Raw genomic sequence first — 12,277 nt, 5'->3', positions numbered from 1 at the left:
ATTGTAAATCTCCCTCAGGGAAGAAACACAAACAAGCAGGGAATTATGGGAAGGCACTTACCGGGGCCTGGAGAGCGCTGTCCTCACGGTCGATGCTGCCCCTCGAGTTCCTCGACTCCGGCTTCTGAACAAACACAAGCCATCATTCAAACAAACGCATTCATGATTCAAATCATGCATCACTCCCCCAAAAAAGGATTTATTAATAATTCATGAGTTAAACATTCATCTGATTATGTGATCATCCCCATATCACATGACTGATGAGCGCCATTGACAGTTATTTGTGATTACTGGATTAAAAATCATACATAAAACAACCACAGTATCAAAAACAATAAACTCAAAATGTGAATGTATTTCAATTAAGAAAAGTAAAAAAGCATTTATAGAGTGATTTCTAGCCTCTAAAAAATTCTCACGCAAAATTTCGTTTTTTGTTTTTTAAAACAAAGTTAAAAAAATTGCACAGTATACATCATATATATAACTTCCATATAACTTCTTATTGTTACTTTAGAATTTTTCATAACTTTATATATTATATTAATTGGCAGGACTTTTGCAGGCTTGGAAATCACAAATTTAAAATGTCCTGAAATCTCACTGTAAAACAAATACACACAGGCATATTACTACTACTAATAATGAACAATTCATATTTATATGTCTGTAATATATTTATAAATATTTAGACCTTTTTTCCTAAATGTTTTATTTAAACATTAAATGTTTTAAAGTGTAAAACTATTATTTATTTTTACTTTTTACTATTTATTTGTACTTTTTAAGATTACATTAATTTGCATGACTTCCAGGCTTGTAAATCAACATTTTAAAACTCCCTAATATATCCACTTTCTGATCTGACAGATCTCAATGCTTCACAAACCATGCACAACTCGTCAAAACACAAACCAAACAAATAATGCAGCGAGTTCTTACTCAACAATCCATCCACAAAAGCTCATAACACCATCCCTCACTGTGCAAGTCTAGTTACCGTCTTTCCGAAACAGAACTTGAAGAGATGCATGCCGTGTGCGGAGCGTCCGAGGGCGAGGAAAGAGCGAGTTGTGCGCGTTTCCATGAGAGATGTGGGTCTTGAGGGCACTCAAAAGAGCCTGACTGCACAAACTCACAGCAGCAGATTCCCTCCCTCCTCCCTCTCTCCCCCTCTCTCCTTCTCCCCTCCTTCTCTCCTCCCTCTCCCCCCCCCCCCCCTCCTCCTCCTCCCTCTCTCCTTCTCTCCCCCCCCCCTCCCTCTCTACCCCCTCTCTCTCTCCTCCCTCTCCCTCCATATTTATAGAACGATAAGTTAAATATTATAATTACTATTATTATAAACTACATAATACGTAATTAAGTAATATTCTATAAATATAAAAAAAAAAAAAAAAAAAGTAAATATATAATGATTTTTTTTTTATCAAAAACTTCTTTTCACTCTAGAAATGTCCATGACTTTTAAGATTATATTAATTTAATCTCCTATTTAATCTTTAAGGCAGGCTTTAAAATCACATTTCAAGGTTTTCACATATAATATTACTTCTACTACTACTAAAAATAATTATAATAACAATAAAAACATTATATCTGTTTTTGGAACTCAAATTTGATTTTGCAAGCTCTACTCAGTGAGGCAGAAAAACAAGGAGTTGTGTCAGTACCAGGAAGCTCTCCTCCTGCTCAAGCCATCTCTGGTCCTCCTCCATCTGCTGCTGCTGCTTGATGAGTGTCTCCTCCATCAGGTGGGCGGGCATCCCCTGGATCCACCCCAGAGCGCCTCCATCCTGAGACACACACACACCAGCATGAGTTAGAACAGCGCTCCTTCGCTCGTTCCCACAGAGCGTCCCGTCTCCTCACTCACCTCCATGTTTGGAGACCACACAGGAACCTCCTGTCTGTGATGGTTCCATGCTTCATGAGGGTCGAGGACAGACGCCTGCGGCGGGAATCCTGCACCGGGCACGTGTGTGCCAGGATATCCAGACCCCTTCACAAATCACAAGATGTTTCATTTACATTTATTCATTTAGCACATGCTCTTATCCAAAGTGCCGCAGTAAAACTGTAAGTAAATAAATAAGATACATTTTTCAAAATTTAATTAATTTAAATGTAGTGATCAGTATGATTTATATACTATTTTTTTTATAAACTGTTTTTATATTTTCAGTTTGCATTTTAAATTGAATTTTTAGTAATTTCGTTATGCACTTTGTTATTTTTATATCTCTGTTTACTTTACTTTTATTTTTTATATTTTCAGTTAGTAATTTTAGTACTTTTTGAACCTAAACATTAAAATTTTTTATCTAATATTTTTTATTATATTTCATCTGATTATCTTTTATTTTTATATTTTGTGTTTTGATTTGAATTTTTTGTCATTTTATTATGCACTTTGATCATTTTTGTTAGCTTTTGTTATGTGCTTTTGCCATTGTTTTTTAATAGATTTTTATTTAGTTTTAATTTATTTTCATTTAAAAAAATGTCTTGCATACAAACTTATTTCAGTTAGTTTTTCATCTAATATTTGTATTTTATTTTAGCTTTTCATCAATTTAATTAATAGACTAATAATATATATATAAAATACTTAAACTTAGTTTTATTCATATTAAATGCCTTTCAGTACTGTACCATTGTATTTTAATTCATTTTATACTCATAAATTTTGCATTATGTAACTAATGCGTGTTGTGAAAGTTGCTTCAGATCATTATTAAGACCCCCGAAGCGTCTCAAACCCCTCTCGCTTCCTTTCATTGTCTAATAAACACCCTGATGCAAAAATATCAGGCACTTTGAGCACAAAAGCCTTTTAAGGCATGAACAAAGAGCAGCGATGTGCATGTGTTTGAGCTGAAGGAATGCATCTGGACTCAACAATAGCAGCGTCTTTAAAGAGCCACAGGAAATGCCTGCTGTCAGAGACGCTCACTGAGACACTGAGAAATAACTCCGACTCAGAGCAGATGATAGAGCTCAACAATCAGTTTGCATTCACTGAACACTGAAGTGCATCCAGGAGTTGAAATGTGTTTGGCTACAGTTATCAGCTTGTCAGATGTTCTGTGAGTTTCTTGTGGTATTTGGAGTCTTTTTAGGTATATGTTGTGTATTGAAGAAGAAAGTGGCACTGCACAACAACAGTTTATTTACTTACTGAAGCAACGTTTTACCCATTATAGAATAATTAGAATTGTAGAATTGGAGATATTAAATTTTCTCTTTTGTTGACAACAGATTTATAAACAATTCTAATTATACATTTAAAAACATGGTTGCGTTGTCAAATTCAGGTTACAAGCAACCCTTGAATTCTCGTGGGTCGTGCATCAGAAAATACAGAAATCTGTACAAATACGGGAAGTTCACATTATACTGCATTAATATACACTATATATGCAGAACACAATCAGAAAAGCTGATGGCTGCAATGTTGTATCAAGAAGTAAATTAATATGCCTACAAATATGTGTTGTGCAGTTCTTTTTTGATGCATAGACTCAGCATTTAGGTGTGCATTTATATATCCATGTATTATTTGTTGTGTGTTTGCATGAAGATGCTGAGGTGTGTGTGAGTCATGTTACCTGGTAGTGGTTGTGCTGACCAGTGTGTTGAGGACTAGGGAAATAACCATCGCTGGACCGAGGACTCGGGTAACCAGGTCTGCTGGGCTGTGAGATCAAAACAGACTCAGCACTTAAACCAGTAAAGACATGCACTCATGTTAGATCTGATCAGGGTCAGAGGTCTTCCCAAACAGAGCGTCTAACACAGAAAACACTCTGCTTCAGATGAATAAGTAACTGAATGTGCAGATGCGGATGGAGAGCTGACCTTCGGAGGCGCCTCGTCTGAATTCCCAGCGTCCCAGGACACGGTGACCTGTCTCCTCATCTCCATCCGGAAACGCTCCTCCTGCTGGGCCTTCTCCTCTTCCAGGATAGTGCTGCAGAGACAGACAGCAAGAATCAGCAAAGACCTCGTGGGAAGATGCTGTTCAAGAGTTTAGAGTGCATGTGATGTGCATATGACAAGTGAGTGTTTGGCCCATTTAAAATAACTTTGCTTTTTTTAGTTCCTGACACAGACAGGACGTTTTTTAGGGCTAGTACAGAAAATGAAAGCAAACAACACGCATTAATTAATGCATTACTGGTGTATTTAATCACGACGCCATTTGAAATGCAAGTCTGTTCCCCACAAAATAACTACACGAGTAGCCTTTTCTGACAGCCTTCGTTTATATTCAATTGCACACAGAATTAGTCAAATCTAAATTGTAATGCTTACATTTACAATGTCAACATTTTGTTCTTAAATGCAGCCCTGCATCTTGAAAATCCAAAACTACTGATTTGCAAAATAAAAAAATAAATAAAAAAGGCCTGAAATGAATAACGTCATACATGTGAAAATGGGTTGAGAACTGAACAAACAGTAGTAATGTGGCTCAGATTCAGACAGAAATCAAGTGTTTCCGGCAGTTTTTCTGCTGATTAAGTGATAATACAAGACATCTGCACCTATCAAATGACTGTCAAAAGCAAAGATGCTACAAATTGCATCATATTTTGTGAGAAAGTGTGACATGCTATAGCAAAAAAGCCACTATTTTTGGAATTAGCAGCGCAAAACTAGTAAGAAACAAGTATAGAAATGTGTTAAATAAGTATGATGCAGGAATGATAAATGTTCCTGCTGTTGTAGTTTTGCTGGTGTACTTGAGCTGTGACACTGAAAGCTAAACAGAGACCTCTAGTGTCAGAACCAGAGAACAACAAACCCATCAGATCATCAGCTGGTGCGAGTAAATCAGCAGCGTTTGCACAGATGTGTTCATCTGGAATGACTGAGAAGCATCAGCAGCACACTGACCTGAGCTGCGTCTTGAGTTCGGTGAAGCGCGGGCGTTTGCTGGGGTCGTACGCCCAGCATTTGGTCATCAGGCTGTAGAGGGTTGGAGGGCAGTTTTGGGGCATCGCTAACCTCTCGCCGTTCTCTATCCGCCCGATCACGTCATTATTCTTCACGCCCTGGAAGGGCTTGATGCCGAACATGAGGATTTCCCACATACACACACCTGAGAGGAGACGGACACGCATCAGTCACCACAAATAAACAAAAAGAATGATCGCTCAATAAAAAAAATACAATACAGCAGTTATTACAGAAGAACATATTTGAAAAACAAGTCAAATGTTAAATATTTTATATTTTTCATCAGAGCTGATAACCTGGTCTAATTATTGTCTGTAAATGTGTAATTGATTAATATAAAAATTATAAATTATATAAAAAAAAACAGCAATTATTACAGAAGATATTTGAAATATATAAAAAAAAAAAAAAAAAAAAAATTATATATATATATATATATATATATATAAAATAATGTGTGTGCAGAAATTATATGCCCCCCCCCCAAAAACAAAAAATCTAAAATGTTATATTTTATTATATTTTTGTATATTTTAAGAGTAAAATGAATACAAATAATATAAAACTAAAACTATAAAATCGCATTTCCAATTAAACTAAAATAGCATTAATAACAGAAGGATGGTGTTAAGGGAGCATGTTGATGGTGTTCAAGAAAAGTCAAACTGTAAGAATACAGTATCATGAAATGATTCATCTTCCAATTTTTTAGAATTAAACGCACTCACCAAACATCCAGACGTCACTGGCCGAGGTAAACCGACGGAAGTTTATGGATTCAGGAGCCATCCATTTGATGGGCAGTTTCCCTTTAGAAGCTGGAAAACACACACTACTTGTTCACAGACTATAAACAATCAAACATGCCTTCACTATCCACCAGAGACCGCTATAGCCTTCCTCTGCCAACATTTCTGAGGGAGGCCTATTTGCATTCATCATAACTTTTATGTTATGCATCATAGCTTCTAAAATGCACAGAAAATACAGGAAGTGTTTTAATGAAAACTTACATGATTCGTATTGTGTTTAAATGCATGTTAAATGGCAAGTTAAAGTGCAGTTTGACATACCTTTATAATAGGAACTGTCCTCCATGTATCTGGAGAGACCGAAGTCACCAAGTTTCACACAGTCTGTGGAAGACACCAGCACGTTCCTGGCAGCAATGTCCCTGCACAAAACACACATTCACCTCAGTGCACTACGACCAGGAAACTGAGGAAAGACTGTTCTGAGCATATGAAGGTCTTCAGTCACCTGTGCACGAAGCGTTTGCTCTCCAGGTACGCCAGCGCTGTGCTCAGCTGATAGGCGAACAGAATCAGCGTGGACAGGTCGAGGTTGTACTTCCTTATTTGCAAAAACGACCTCAACTAAAATGAATCAAACCGTTCTCAATGGAGATTTCAGAGTCTAAATCTGTCAGTTTAATGAATGAAAACACAGTCTGACCTCTCCAAGCGTGCACAACTCCATGATGATCCAGACGGGATTCTCAGTGATGATTCCAATCAACTTCACAATGTGCGGATGGTCAAACTGCCGCATTGTCACTGTCAATCATAAAATCACACCGTCTGAACACAGATATTCTCACATGCAAAACACTTTTGCAAAATCAGTTTGGTTTAGTGCATTGGTCTCAAACTCAACAGCTTAGCTCCAACCCTAATCAAACACACCTGATCCAGCTAATCAAGCTCTTCAGGATCACTAGAAACTTCCAAGCAGGTGTGATTTGGAGCTAAACTGTGCAGAGCTGTGGCTCTCCAGGAATTGAGTTTGAGACCAATGGTTTAGTGGTTTTACTCGGACTTCTCTCAAAGCATGCAAATGCGGTAGCAGTGACTTCCTCATAGTCAACTTCGAATAAACTAACAATAAATGAAAATTTCAAATGAAATTAGACTACAATGCATCATGTGTTCAGATGGAGCAGCCATGGTAAAAAAAAAGAAACTTCTCCAAGTAGAAGTGCATCAGCGGGAATGAATTCGGAAGTGGCGTAATCAAGGACACTAGTGTGAACTCTTGATACTCACAAGCTTCCTGGAGGAACTTCTCACGCACGCTGTCTGAGGTGCAGTTCTTACACGTCTTGATGGCTACTGATAACGATGGATTCTCCTGTCAGGGACAGCACATGCGTCACAAACACATGTGAAGGACTTCAGGAAGATTACAAATTAGAAGTACATAGTAGTAAAACCACACGTCCATAAAGTGTGACATTTTAGCTCGTTTTAACAGCTTCAGAACACAGTAAAAAGCAGTAGGGAATAGGTAAAAATAAAATAAAAATTATTAACATTATAAAATTTTGCATATCATAAATACAGTTTAAAAAACCTGCTTATCTGTGACATTTATAAACATAATAATATACATACAAATCTGATTAAAAAACATGTATTAACTATTTAAATGCTGGATTGTACAAGTGTTGGATTGTATTTACTATAAACTTATATATGATATAAATCATTTGGTTTATTTTTCTATATAAAAATGTATATTCCATATAAAATGTATTCCATAAATGTAACAAAAATATTTGCTTGATCAGTAGAGAGCTAGTTTGGGATCAAATGTTAGATTTTACTAACCAATAAATCACATATTATATAAATTATCTGTTTTATAAAATTATATAAACATATGTATTTAAAATATGCTTAATCGTTTTCCTTGATCATTGTTTATAATAGGTTGATCTTAATGAATTCAGTCAAATCTACTCTACTGTTCATGCTATGTTCAGTTTATGCTAAATAATAGTTTTGTAACATTTTTAGTGGCTCTCACTCACAAAACATGGGATTCTGACATGAATTGATTTAGGAAAAAAATGAAAACGGCCAGTTTGCACTCCAAAATGCAATGTTTGTTTGGTTCATGAATGTGTTGTTTACCGGACTCATGTAAACCCCTTGGTGGACGTCACCAAACTGGCCCTCGCCGATACACCGTCCCAACTCGATTCTGTCCCGCTGGATCTCATAGTCCTGAGCTACAGATGAAAAACAGAAGAAACCAAACGTCACAAACCTCAAGCTCGACATCAGAGGAACCAACAAACCACACGTCTGATCGTTGTGTAAGCTCAGAAGACGAGCAGCTGTGACCGAGATCAACAAACCTTTAGCACAATATTTACTGAATGCAGAGCTCAGCCATTTAACAAACTGTTTGAAAGTTGCCAATTGCAAGTTTAGAAACACTGAGGTCATGAACAAAAGCCCTTAGTCAGGGTGGACGCCATAATTAATTGTGAACGAATGAAGACAAGGCTGTGAGGGACAGAAGGACGGTCTCTAGATGACAAAAAATTGAAAATAAAGGAAACCTAAAACATCATATTGAACAAACTGCACATATATGCCAGACTCATTTTCATTTGTCTTATTAAATATGAAGTCCACTCCAACTAATGTACTATACATAACCTGTATTCAAATGAGTCTTCAATAAAGCCCTCAATGCTCTGTAGAAATCACGATATAGCAAAATAAAAACGCTAAAAATACGTAAATGCACAATTGATTTGAAAAATAAATATTTTAACATTAACATTTCTTTACTGTGATTTTTGATCATTTTAATGCTGAATAATGCTGAAAGTAAAAAAATGTCATAGTAAAAAAATATTGCTGAATTTCACAGTAAAAAAAAAAAAAAAATCATAGTGATTCCAAACTTTTAAAACCAACAACAACAACAAATAAAAAATAAAATAAAAACACACCATTTATTAAAAGAAAGAATAACTGTTTGTTTATAAATGCAAACAAAACTGTTTAAAAAATAAAAATTAACAAAAAAAAAACAATAATAATCTATTGTTTGGCTACATATCAATGACTTCTGCAGGTTTTTTAGTTATACAAAGTATTTAATGTCAAAACATAGAAATGGGATATTATTAATAATGACATTATAAATTATATTATAAAAAACAATAATATAAAGAAGCTCAATAATAATATAAAGCCTTAAAGATGCCGTTGTGGCATGTTTTGAATGTTAAAATATTTTTTTATATCCCAGCTTCTATATTTTAGATCGTAGCACTAACGATGGTAAGTCATGGGTTTGATTCCCACGAAACGCACAAAATAATTTTTATGAAACCCTGCATTAGTCTGTGATATGAGGAGGAGCCTGCTTCTAACACAAGCAAAACTGAGAAAGAGAGAGAGAAACTGAAAGAAGCACACAAACAGAGGATGGCGTTACCTGAGTCTAATCCATAGCATTCGGCTGGTTGTTAAAGAGAAAAGTCAGAGATTGGGCTTTTAGATGAGAATTAAAGCTCAGGATGAGAGAGATGAGATGTGGAGAGCTGCACACACGTATCAATCACAGACATGTCCAACACTCACCACAGAGCTGTTATAAAACATGTGTGTTTAGCATACTATAAAAATTAAGTAGAGCACAACATAAAAATTCCCTGGAAATTGAGCAAGAAATGATAATTTTTCAGTGAATCTGAAAAAATTAAAATCCTGTGAGCAAATACTCACCAGTCATTTCAAAGCATAAAACATATTCATGCTGCTCATTTACAAACAAGCGACTGTAAGAAAAATAAATGGCATATTTTTCTAAGCACAAACATAACTTAATATTACATAACTTATTTCATGTTGTTTTGCATCTCAGTTAAATGTATCTTTATTTAAGGATAGCAGTAAGGGAGCAAAAGCACAATAAAAATAGTCCACATGACTCATATACCATGTTTATAGTCCTCTGAAGCCAAACGTTTGTCTCTAGAAGACTTTTAATACAGTGCATGGGTCATATCAACTACTTTCTTCATTCTTTAGGAGCTCGACACTCAGCTAACAAAAATATGTTCCAAGAACATTTTGCTAACGTTCCCAATAAGTTATGAAAATGTTATTTTTGAATGTTCTCAGAATGTTCAAAATGTCAGTTTTAAAAATCTTTTTCCTGGTTAAGTGAACATTCAATTTTATAATTTTGCAAACATCAGAATGTTATGTTTGAATGTTCTCTGAACATTATGGGGAAGTCGTGGCCGTGGGGTTAGAGAGTCGGACTCGTAACCCAAAGGTTGCGGGTTCGAGTCTCGGGCCGGCAGGGATTGTAGGTAGGGGGAGTGAATGTCCAGCGCTCTCTCCACCCTCAATACCACGACTGAGGAGCCCTTGAGCAAGGCACCGAACCCCCAACTGCTCCCCGGGCGCCGCAGCATTGGCTGCCCACCTCTCCGGGTGTGTGTTCACGGTGTGTGTGTGCACTTTGGATGGGTTAAATGAAAGTAGTAACATTTAAAAAATGTCAGACGAATGCCCAACTAAAACGTTTCAGTAAACAATGTTTTTGTGCTAACGTTTTGAGAACGTTATTAAAGACCAGGTAACTTTAAACGATCATTCTGTCAACATTACTAGAAGAGCGTTTGTTCATAACTTGTTCAGAATGTTAGCCAAAGTTCTGAGCATGTTCTCTGTTATGATCCGCTTTCATTGACTGGAAAAGAGCAGCATGAACATTCTGCTAAACATCTGCTTTTGTGCTGCACAGTAAAAAAATCATTGTTTTGGAATGATATGATGGTAAGTAAATGACAACTTTTCAATCAACTGTCTTGAAGACACTCGTATAACTCACAGATTGAGTCGGTGTGTGTTCAGAATCCTGTGATTGTTTGAAAGTCACACACTCGTGAATGTTAGTGTGCAGTCGCTGACTCACACACACACACACTCACTAAATCACGGACCTCCAGTGTGTTTATATAAAGCCAATTCAGATTAAACTCCAAACCCTAAAAGCAACCTAGCAATTTCACAGATGATTAATACTTTGTGAATCCTTTTCACTTTTAAGGACGTCCCTGAAGCAAATATGTCAGATTGAGTTCGATCCAAACACATACATGCTTTATTTTCAGAATCACGCCCAAATATGGCCTGTTTGATTTCAAATATAAATGAATCAAACGTTCTAAATTGCAAGACAAACGGAGTTTCCAGAGAGAATATTCTGGAATGTCAGAGCTGGATACTTTAAATTTCATTTGCCGCCACATCAACAAACCAAACAAGCCAGACAGGGGGAAAAAAAAGGTCAGGATTTGGCTCAGAAAACCGTACGGATTTGGACAGAAACATCAGAAGAGAGCAGTTGCACACACTTAAAAGGCAGCCTGAGCGAGGGTACTTACTGGAGGGCATGGTGTAGGTGTCCTCTTCATCTATGATCTCTGCGTAATCGTCTGTTTCTGCAGGGAGACAGAAGCAGCAGCGGTCAGTATCTCACACACACCGGCCAAACTAACGCCCACTCGGTCACTACACCACCCCAAACACACGTAACCTTCCACTACACAAACTAGAGCCGGTCAACCAGCCAAGAAGACTCACGCACACACTCAAACTCAAGTGCACTTCTCTCTTTTAAACTCTCTGGACTCCATCTGAGTGTCTGTCTGTCCGACCGACCAATCAGAGAGCAGCTCTGTGGTTGAGCTCGAGAAAGACGAGGGGAAGGAAGTGACTCTTTCATCTTCATGCAAAACAGATTTAGTCCAGCGTTTTTGTTTTTTGGTAGAAGTCACTCGCTTTTCTAAATAATCACACCTTTAAAGTACCTTGTGAGGAATGCAGGGAGCAAAAGAAACTTCAAGTGCACTTACAGTGAAGCAGACTATAGCTAAACTAGAATCTACGCAAGATTGACTAGATTCCAGGTAACTTTCCAAATGCACACAGAGCAGGGAGTTAGAGGAAAGAAATGAAGATTGCAAGTCAAACATTACCATCTCCGCTTAGATCTTCTGCAGGTCCATGCAAAGAACGGAGAGGAGAGGAGCAGAGAGGAGAAAGGTTAATTCACCAGCTGACATGAAAACACACGTTGGTCATGAATCTGAAGCGGTTAAGCGGTTTATTCATCCTCTCTGGCTGTGTGAACGGCTCCTGCAGTAAATGTGTTTTGTTCATGCTGTTCTGGGAGTCATTAGTGTGGGTTATATTGGGTTAGACGTGCTGCAGGAATGTGTGGGATGAGATTCAATTGGGACGTGGACACACATCTGCCTGGATTGTTCTGCCACGGGTCTAATTCAGTGCGTTTCGCATGGAAAAATCTCGGATCTTATTTATATATATATATATATATATATACAAACACACATTGCAGCAATGAGTTGCTGGGAATGTGTTTATATTGCCATAAATTATTTCAAAAAGCAAATTAAGCAAGTAAATAAATAAATAATTTTTATTTATGCAAATATCATATCTTATAATTATTTTTCCACATTGCAGATTGT

At 36.9% G+C, this 12,277-nt stretch overlaps 1 protein-coding gene across 5 annotated transcripts in view; it reads right to left on the bottom strand.

Moving 5' to 3' along the window:
- The window catches only part of LOC306847540 (focal adhesion kinase 1-like), a 90,964-nt gene that overhangs the window by 7,939 nt on the left and 70,748 nt on the right, over nucleotides 1-12,277 (bottom strand). For 4 of the 5 annotated variants that reach the window (XM_079381527.1, XM_079381526.1, XM_079381524.1 and 1 more), the window contains 13 exons: nucleotides 11,168-11,224; nucleotides 7,881-7,978; nucleotides 7,011-7,095; nucleotides 6,421-6,521; nucleotides 6,226-6,341; nucleotides 6,039-6,139; nucleotides 5,694-5,783; nucleotides 4,903-5,107; nucleotides 3,862-3,973; nucleotides 3,612-3,698; nucleotides 1,877-2,002; nucleotides 1,674-1,796; nucleotides 62-124 (listed from right to left, as the gene is read on the bottom strand). In XM_079381527.1, coding sequence (XP_079237653.1) covers nucleotides 62-124; nucleotides 1,674-1,796; nucleotides 1,877-2,002; nucleotides 3,612-3,698; nucleotides 3,862-3,973; nucleotides 4,903-5,107; nucleotides 5,694-5,783; nucleotides 6,039-6,139; nucleotides 6,226-6,341; nucleotides 6,421-6,521; nucleotides 7,011-7,095; nucleotides 7,881-7,978; nucleotides 11,168-11,224 — 1,364 coding nt within the window. Of the gene's footprint in view, nucleotides 1-61; nucleotides 125-1,673; nucleotides 1,797-1,876; nucleotides 2,003-3,611; nucleotides 3,699-3,861; nucleotides 3,974-4,902; nucleotides 5,108-5,693; nucleotides 5,784-6,038; nucleotides 6,140-6,225; nucleotides 6,342-6,420; nucleotides 6,522-7,010; nucleotides 7,096-7,880; nucleotides 7,979-9,204; nucleotides 9,229-11,167; nucleotides 11,225-11,761; nucleotides 11,780-12,277 lie in introns of all 5 variants that reach the window. The other variant, XM_079381523.1, reaches the window with a different exon arrangement.

This window comes from Barbus barbus, assembly GCF_936440315.1.
Source record: "Barbus barbus genome assembly, chromosome: 27".
In the NCBI taxonomy this organism is placed as follows: domain Eukaryota; kingdom Metazoa; phylum Chordata; class Actinopteri; order Cypriniformes; family Cyprinidae; genus Barbus; species Barbus barbus.
Note: the sequence above shows the minus strand (reverse complement) of the source record. Positions and strands in the feature narration are given on the sequence as shown.